This window comes from Equus asinus, chromosome 9 (assembly GCF_041296235.1).
Source record: "Equus asinus isolate D_3611 breed Donkey chromosome 9, EquAss-T2T_v2, whole genome shotgun sequence".
In the NCBI taxonomy this organism is placed as follows: domain Eukaryota; kingdom Metazoa; phylum Chordata; class Mammalia; order Perissodactyla; family Equidae; genus Equus; species Equus asinus.
In genome coordinates, this window is record NC_091798.1 from 9,458,189 (window position 1) to 9,467,760 (window position 9,572).

The window sequence follows — 9,572 nt, forward strand, 5'->3', positions numbered from 1 at the left end:
CACCCGGAGCCGCGTCTCCGGATCCCCCAACGGGCTGAGATGGCCCGAGGCTGCGGGGTCCGCGCGGCGCCGGGAAGGAAGCTCAGTGGACAGGCTAATTAGGGACCCAGCTTGGCGGCTGATGACGACACGAAACCGGGAAGGGCTTTGGCCTTTGGAAAACGTCTCTCATAAAGGGAGATGGCTGGATGCCGCGCTGGGACTAGGAGTTCGGGCGCACGCTTGGGGCGCTTTGGGATGCTCCTGCGGCTCGCTCCAGCTCGGGAGGGCAGCGGCCGAGCTGGGCGATATCGGTCCCCAGCTTCGGAGACCCCGTGGGTTGGGAGCACGGTCCGCACCGGAGCTGAGACCGCAGGCTGTCGCCCGACCCCTGGGAGCCTCCGCCCGCCCGCAAGACAGTTTCCGGCGCCCACTTTCAAACAGGCTGTCGGCCCAAAGGGAACGTGGGACGAAAGCACTAGTCCTGGTAGGTGCCAGATGCCGGTCTCCCCACCACGCAGCTTTGCGTCAGAGTTCTCCATCCCCTTCGGCCTGGTTCCCAGGGTCACCGGAGCTTCTCATCCGATAACCGACCCCGGAAAGGTGTCGTCAGTGGCTGCTTATTCGTGCGGCAGAGAGCGGAGGTTAAGCTCCTTCTCCGCCCCCCTCACCCATTACCAATTTATTTTAATGGCGATCCCTCAAACCCAAAGCCCGACCCCTGTTCTGTACCCAGTGGAAAGGGAGGCTGCAAAGCAAAAGGGACTTGAATGAACCACCTTCCGCCTTCAAACCGAAAAGAGCATTTGTTCGGGGTCCATCTCCTTGGAAGGGGATAGGAATGGGAAAGGGAATGCGATTTGACACAGTCCTCAAAGGGCAGCAGGCAAGCATCCCCCACCCCAGCGAATGCATCTCGTTACCATCTCTACTTGCAAAGAGCTATGGGTCGCTCTCCCTCCGCTTTAAGTTTGTTGTTGTTTTGGTAGCTGGGAGATTTCAAGTTCAAGATTTTTCCCTTGATCATCTACAAACCACTCAGATTCTGGCCCATCCCCCGGCTCCACCACTTCTTCTAAGCTCATCTTTCACTGGAGTTTGAAAATCTAAAAGCAATTCTGCTTCTTTTCCATGAGTAACACAAGCTGCCAGAGGAAACATTTCAAAGGATTTCCCTATTTTCAATCGACTCCCTCACCCCACGCTGAATCTGGCCACAACTCTTGATTGCTTCACATTAAAATCATAATACAATTCACCATCCCCCCTCCCCAAATCTGAGTGGCATTTTCGAGCTAAACCCAGCTAAGAACGGAGAGCAGCACCTCTTAAAATAATTTTGAGTTTGGACAAACTTTACTGCAATAAAACAAACGTTTAATTTAATTCAGAATAAGAGATAAGAAATAACTCTTCAATAAAATATATAAAATTATACAAGGCACCCTTTCAAAGGGATGGAAGTATACTGATGGGGGGTTGGGGGAGGGGAGAGATGGATGGGAAGATGAAATACCAAGGAGCTAAATGGGCTGTCTGACAACACCATTTTTAGCAAGTCACAACATGGCTTTACCCTCTGCCCCCAACATGTTACAAAGTATATAAATTTTTCTAATAAGTTTAACACATACAATAGGTACACACAGAGAAAGCATGATTTTTTTTTTCTTTCTGGATCTATTCATTGTTCAAGAATATTTAGCATATAGGTAATGGCTACAAGATAATTCATTTTTTTTAAGCAGAGAACTATCCCCCCCCCCAAAAAAAATCACCTTTGCAACGTGTGAGGATTGACGTACCTAGTATTTCACAGAAACCATCAATTCCTCCAGGCATGCTTTAACTTTGCACTCTCCAATTATCTGAAAGAGAGTTAAGCAACAGCCTCCAGAGGAATTAGGAAGAACTTCCATTTTCCACCTTACCCCAGGCACTCTCAGGATTCTTCTCATCCCCCTTTTATTGATCTTACAAAAAAAAAAAGGAAAAGGTAAAACTTTAGCAATGTGTAACAATGTGTAGAGGGGAAAAAAACAGGGCCAAATATAGTAATATCTAATGAGTTTTTTAAAGCATGTAAAAATGCAAAACATGTGTCCCCGTCACTTGAAGGAATCTCTCCATAACCACCGTCTATGCATATGGTGTCTAATTCTAGTATTTGTTTTCCATAAGCAAAAGTCAATTATCCTGACAAAAATCACCAAATTTCAGCAATTTTAGCAAATAATTTGTCTCCCACTATAAGAAAAGACAACAAATAGATTTAAGCAGTCTCTTTTAGGAAGATGATATATAGAAAAGAGGATATATATGTATACAAATTTTGCCTTTCAAAATAATTCAAATTTTTATGTATGCTGTATAAAAATGTTATATTTTATTATATATATATATTTATATATAAAAACCATCAGAGCCAATCTGTGTGGAAGGAGTAGGGGACATCTGGAAGATTACACCAAGAAAACAGGGGTTGGTGTCTCCAGTCTAAAGAACAAGTTCGAACTCTACCTGCAGCCCTGCCAGCCTGGTCGCTTAGGGTGGTGTAAGCAAGGTTTCCAGGACAGGATCACTGGCCTGGGACCGCTTTCTTGGAGAGAGAGAGGGAACGCGTTTAAACAAACATCCAACACGGAGTCTATTGAGCTGGTCCTTAGGATAGATGGTACATGCCGTACCCCACTGGAGTCGCGTAGAGTCCGACGGGCGGGATGGGGAGCACAGGTCTATGAAAAGGATAGGATGCTCCGTAGATGGATGCTGCTTGCAGGGGCGAGTTGATGGGGAAAGGGAGGCTGAAGCCAGAGGGCAGCATAGGTTTTGCAGCCATTTTCAGCTTTTCCAGTTCTGCCTCCTGCAGTCTTTTCGCCTTGGCCCTGCGGTTCTGGAACCAGATTTTGACCTGGGTCTCTGTGAGGTTCAGAGAGCTGGAGAACTCTGCACGCTCTGCGATGGAGAGGTACTGTTTCTGGCGGAACTTTCGCTCCAGGGCGAGGAGCTGGGACGTGGTGAAGGGTGTGCGTGGCTTCCGATTGGTCTTGTGTTTCCGCAGGGTGCAGGTGGTGGGGCTCATATGTCCTAGAGAACAGAGAGGGGTGAATTAGCAAAAGAAAGTGGCTTTCTCTCCAGGTGTGTCTGTGCAGGCCTCTCCTCTTCATCTTTCAGAAAGGTCCTCCTCTCAAAACTCTGTGTGTGTGGTGGTATCTTTTTGAGAGGGAAGTAAAAGACCGTATTTAAACAGCTAAACTGCTTTATTAAAAAATTTGAGTCTTTTTACAAAAAAATTGGAAATTTAATGATGGAACAGAACTTTCTATATGGGAAACAAACATCATTAGAGATAATGGAAATACGTCATCAGCTGAGTGTTCTGAGAAACAAAACCCCTTCTCTTCTGAGCTTAATTTCTCATCTTTAAAATGAGGCGTTAGGTTCATGATAATCCTCATTTCCCTAAGATGATGAGATAATCACAAATGAGAAGAAAAATGAGAAGTGTCTTATAAACTGGGTTGGTCCCTTCTCTGCACCAGGAAAAGTTGGATTGCATCAGTGTTACTTATGAAGGATAACTGTGCAGATAAGGTCTGTAGTAAATTAATAGCATCTTTGGATTTGGGAGCAGCCCCATGCAATAAACAACCACACAGCTGTCATTCTATCCAGTCCACAGATTATAAAACCTGAACATCATTTGACAGATCTGGATGTGGGCTAAGTTTCTTGGCTGGGTGCTTCTGTAATATAAACTTTACTAAGAAGGAGGGAAAAATTAGCTTGCCCATAAATGTAAATGTCAGGGGAAATAATGCTGCCTCTGAATTAAGAGCATGTGATGACATCTTAGTCATCTCCTCTACCCATTCTATGGTTTAGAGCAAATGTGTAAATGATTAGTTTGTCTCGGGAATTCACAAAGAGGGAAATAACAAGCAAAATAAAGGTATGCCAACAGCATCCAGGCTCCATACTGAAAATGGATTCAACTGTAGGAAGTCACAGGACTGAGCATCCTCGTGCTTCCACAGCTAACTTGGGCTTCTTTTCCGCAAGGAGAGGCGGGGGAGGAGTGTGAAGTTGTGGGACAGAATACTAAACAATTAATTTTCTGCATTTGGCTTTTATGAGCTACGCTAATTTTCCAAATGTAGTAACTCCAAAGCACTCACGGGGAGAATGTCGCATTTCTTGTTTAGTAACTTCGGTGGCCCAAGGAAGAGTTTACACTTCACAGTTGAGGGTGACACAGCACAAGTCCCAACCCGGCCTCCATTTCCAACAAGAAATGGATTTGTCCTAGTGTGACATTATTCACCATCACTTTAGTGATGAAAAAGAAGGAGATAGTTCGTTCTGCAACCCATGAAAAAACAGAAATCTGGGAGAAGGACGGGTAGGAAATGACCACAGAAGTCTAGGCTTTTACATATGCTAATCCCTAAAGAGGCCAGGGAACTGGGGTGCCTAATTCTTACTTTACAAATAAACTAACCACACCGTCTGAGACTCAGAGACCTGTGGAATGCTCACCCTTCACAAACCCGGCCTGGTTCTCAAGAGGACCCAGCTGTTTCTGCTCAGATACCAAGCTCCTAGCGTCTACCCAATCCTCCTCTATGTTTGGAAGCAACTCCGTGCCTGGGAACCGGCATTGCAGCTGCTCCTAGAGGCTGCATTTGAATTATGAAATCCAGGCGACAGGGATCGCACATGTGTATCAAAGTCACAGAGCTACGGGGCTTCCTCCCAGCACACCACTCCTCCCCCAACCCCCACCCCATTTTAAACCAGCCAGAGGAAGGATGCGATTATACAAAGCAAAACAGCATTTATCCTACTTCCTCCAAATAACAAAACCAGGCCCGGGCGGGTGGCTCCCTCTCGCCCCAGGCTCCGTCGCTAGGCACTCCCTGGACCCACTACTCCAACCACAGGGCTCCTGCTGCCATCTCCAGGCCCCAAGAACCTAAGACCCGCTTTTTGTTTTAAAATGAAATTTTCTCAGAATCTCCGATTTTTCTCACGGGAAGGTCGTATCCAGGCCCAAGGCTGCCTGACCGAGCAGATCACTCCAGGACACTGTGGCAGGGATGTTTACAGAGCAAGTTGGGAATTGCCATCCCAGAACCTCGAGGCCTAAGGAAGTGGAGATTTCTGACCTCGGGACATCACTACCTGTAAGGTCTCCATCCTTGATATGCCCCTGGGCATTGACCCAGGCCTAGGAGTACATGGGCACTCAAAATTTGTCAAACAAATTAAGTCCCTTGAGGTTTCTGAGCCTCTATTTCACCAGCAATAAAATGGGTAAATATAGATCTGGCAGTGTGGTTCAGAGAGCTAAAGTTTAGAAAGCCCACAGCCCTATCTGCCATCAGGCAGGTGATCATCAAACGTCCCCAAGGTTTTTCTGTCAAGCCTGAACTCGGTGTGTGCTGATTCCTCTGAACTCTGCAGAAATGTCCTCATCTGTTACCAGGAGGCCGGCTGCTGCCACACACAAATCAGATAAGATAATCCGGGGAAAAGTGCTGTAAAACACTGTGCAAACTTTAGTTTAAATTCCTTGAGTCCTTAATCTCCACGCCCTTTGAATCTTTTGGAGTTTCTAACAGGGTGGAGAGAGATGCCAGAGGGGATAGCCACTGACGCCGGGGTGGATGGCCTTGTTTTGTTCACAAAATACTGTGCGGCTTGAATCTTGAGGGCTTACTGGAGAAAGGTAGAAAGATATGGTTCTCCTGGGTGTGGAAAAAGTTGCCGCACAGGCCCCTCTTTCTCACCTTTCCCAGAGGTACAGTGCAGGTAGAGAAATCTTAAAGGCCAGAAAACAGAAGGAAAAGGAACTATAGGGAATGACTTCTCCAAATTGCAAAAGGACCCACGGCCCAAAAATGGACGCTAAAGCTGGAGGCGCAAACAGCTCTTATGGGCCTCTCTGCCCTCCTGCCTCATTGGCAGGAAACAGGTACAGGTGTGAGGACTTCTGCTTGGTCTCTCGGGGGCAAGGGATCAAAGGTTGCTAGGGCACCATACAGAGGAGCAGGGCTTGGACACCAGGCCCCTTGGCCAACTCAGCCATGGTTGGTGACCTGGCTCAAGCAAGTTCAGGCCTCAAAGTGTGGACAACCGAAAATGGGGAGAACCACAGGTCACGTGCCTTTGCCCACACTTTGGGGTTCCAGCGATGATCTGGATCAGGTGAACTAATGAGCATCACTCTGTAAACTGTCAAGCGCTGCTGGAATGCTGTTAATTATTACTGTGAGCCAAAAGGAGCCCGCGCGCTTCTGACCCCAGCCCGCTCCCGGCGAAGCTTAGAACCTCGCCAGCGAGGTGCTGGCAGCGGCGACGACCGGGCGACATTTCCTCGCCGCATCAGTCTCTGCCACCACCCTTCGTGGGATCCTGCTACGACACCCCAGGGACCCACGGGAGACAATTATTTCTACCCAATGTCGGGTTAGATTTCAGTTAGCTCGTCGTTAAAATGAGGGCGCACCGCGCAGAGTTGTGAACTTTGAAAGGAGGTAAGACCCCCCGCCTCTGCCTGGCACATATTCGAGCGCTCAGTAAACGTGGACCCCCTTCACTCTCCAGAGACCCCAGCGGACACAGAAGCAAAAATAAGCGAAGGGGCCGGAGCGCAGCGCTCTGGGCTAAAGAAACCGATGAGCAAGCGACCCCGCAAACCGAGCCGGGGGTCGCCCTTCAGAGATCAGGGAGCCCGCAATCGTGTCGAACACCCTGTATCGCTGCGGGATTCCGAACAGGCGCTGCGCGGGTATTACCCAGAGGGTGTCTCGGATGCAGCCGGGGCGCTGCCTCTGGGGATAGCGAGGCGTCAGGCACTACGATGCTTGTTTCCGGGGCCACAGTGCAGAGAGGTCTGCGTACCCGCAGCCTGGAATACCGGCCCCCAGTTCCCTCCAGTACCCCCACGCACCGGTCTACCCCTCGCCCCGGCCCGGCCGCGCACTCACTTGGCGGCGGCGAGTATCTGCCGGGCTCCTGCATCCACGCCGCTCCGTCTTCTGAATTTTCCGACTTGACCGAGGCGGTCTCGAAGGGCTTGACCAGGGACCCGGGGCTGTGCGCTTCCCGGGCGCCGTGTCCCGGCAGCAGCAGTGGCCGCAGAGTGGCCCCGGCGGAGGCGCTTTCGGCCGGCAGCGGGGACGCCTCCTTGGGCGGCTTCTTGTCCGACATGAGCGCCTCCACGCTGAAGGGCAGGCTGGAGACCTTGACGCGGCGCTCTTCGGCGGCCCCCTCGGCGCCCCCAGGCCCCGGGCCGGGCCCGGCCACCATCGCCGGGCCCTCCTCATCAGAAGAAAACAGGTCATTGCCTTTGGACGGAGAAGCCATGACTTCTCTGCCCTACGTAGCTCCCGGCGCGCGACTCCGCTGGCAACCCGGCCGCGGCGACTCAAACTTTTTTGGGGGGAGACGGGAGGGGCGCGCCGGGAGCCGTGCCTTGCCTCCAAGGGGAAGTGGGAGCCTCGGCCCAGCCAATCCGCGCCGGGCCTGGCGCTGACGCCACAGACGCTCGCCTCCGATTGGCTCTTCTGGAAGAGGCTGGGACCTTTTTTTTTTTTTTCTGTTTGAAATAAATTAGGAGTTAATTACAGGAGCAGTCAGCAGAGTGGTTATTAGGCGATCCCTCAAGGGTTATAATCACGCCAAAACTGAAAAGTCCAAGGCGTAATTAAGGCCGATTATTTAAAGAGGAAGTTCGCCTAGTTCCATTTCTTCTGTCTTTTGACCCCTCTTTTTAAAAGGTACCCCGCACCTCTACCACTCCCACCCGCCCGCCAGAACACCTTTAAAATCTGCAACTGACATTGCAGAAACATTTATGAAGCTCCTACTATGCGCCGAGACTAGGCTAACTTTACAACTTTAAGAGTCAGCCCTGAAACACACGGGCCAGTATCCCTGCTAAAGGAAGTAATCCGTGCACAGCGCTTAGAAGAGTATTTCGCTGTTAGCAAGTGCCCAACAGCGTCCGCTATTACTGTAACTCCGCCGAAAGAACAGGGGCTGGAGGGAGCCCGAGAGGTGGTCAGGGCACTGCCCACTCCCAAATAGTGTCGACTAGACAATGTAAACCAGTCGTCCCCATCTCTTCCACTCAAAAACAAAACCAGCGCCCTCCTAGAGACCTGGAATCCGCGTGTTTTCTTTTGCCTGAATCTCTTTTCTGGGCGACATCCGGATCCGACCTTTTTCTCAAGACTGCGTGCATTGTGTGTTCGTGCGTTTGTTTGAGCCCATGTTTGTCATGTGTGCTTGGGTGCCAGTGTTTACCTTTAAGGAGGAGGAAGAGAGGAAAAGGCACCGATAAAATCTAGTGCTTCCCTCCCCCTTGCAAATCTCAGAAATACCGGGTTCCAAGTTTGCACACCCGAGGCCTGGGCACCTTTTCGGGAAGCACATTTTTATTCATTGCACCTGGTTTAAAAAAAAAAAGATATCTCCACCCTATCCCAAATTATACCTTAAGTAATTACATCTCAAAGGCTTAGCGATGACTGTCTTAGTCCAGAGAAGAGGAGAGCGAGCTTCCAGCGAGCAGAGGCCTCGCATCTCTCCTTAGGCCGCGGGGCCAAGAGCGACTGCTTCAAATGACTCTCTCCAGGCTGCAACTGCTTTTTCTCTACCTGCCCGATTATCCTGCGAGTGATGAGGCAAACAGAAGTCCCCTGGTTCGGGGCCTTGCACAGAGCAGATGCTTGCTAAACAGTCCCCAGAGCCTTGGAAGGAGGGGGCATTGTTTTCATTACTGAAATGACCACGGCTTGGAGAATGCCTCCCAGCTCAAGAGGCAGAAACTGGACTCCCAGACCTACTTCCAGACCACCTTTCTGAGGCTCTGTTTCCTTCACCCCAAACCTCTGCCTGGAATGAAACTGTGCTGGCCCAGGGCAACCAGAATAGGCATTATCTGAATCTTAGAGGTTAAAAACAGTCTGCACTGGCCAGTTAATTCAGTTTGATTAGAAATGGTCCTGAAAAAGTTAAAAAGTAAAGCAGTCCTAACCATAGTCTTCTAAAACCTCTGGGTCCCTCTCCCACCACTAGGGACAAACACATTCTTTTTATTTTTCCCCATAAAGTGAAAGCTCAGAGAAAGTTTAAAAGGAAGAGAAAAAAAAAAAAACAGCAACTATGAAAGCTATCTGGAGATGTATGCATTTTCCCCTTGAGTCATTCTTGATGATAGTCAGCTTGATATGCATCTCAAATACAGTACAGGTAAATCCAGGTTCAGTTCTGTGCCTTCTGGACCCAGCTAGGTGCAGGCTATATATTTTGGAAGCAAACCTGAAATTCGTTTAGCCTTCAGCTGCCAAAGTGTACAAAAGGGTTCGGCTTTCAGTTGGGCTGTACCCAGCCACTGTTTTATAACTGCTCCTGAAAATTCCTTGTTAATATTGGTTAGTTTAGAGGCACACGGGCTCACTCCTGGGAAATTAAAGAAATCAATACTACTTGAGTTCTTTTATTTTGATGAAATTTCTGGGAGAGGAGAAGCCAGGTTCCCCTCACTACTCTCGGGTCCTGATGTTCAGGTAAAGAAATAAATA

General features: G+C 49.3%; 1 protein-coding gene across 1 annotated transcript; it reads right to left on the bottom strand.

The window, feature by feature from the left end:
- Window positions 1–1,659: 1,659 nt before the first annotated feature.
- MSX2 (msh homeobox 2) lies at window positions 1,660–7,452 on the bottom strand. The gene is made up of 2 exons (XM_014860045.3): window positions 6,972–7,452; window positions 1,660–3,066 (listed from the first exon to the last, which is right to left on the bottom strand). The coding sequence occupies exons 1-2, from the start codon at window positions 7,348–7,350 to the stop codon at window positions 2,642–2,644; spliced, it is 804 nt and encodes a 267-aa protein (XP_014715531.1). The 5' UTR covers window positions 7,351–7,452; the 3' UTR covers window positions 1,660–2,641.
- Window positions 7,453–9,572: the final 2,120 nt, after the last annotated feature.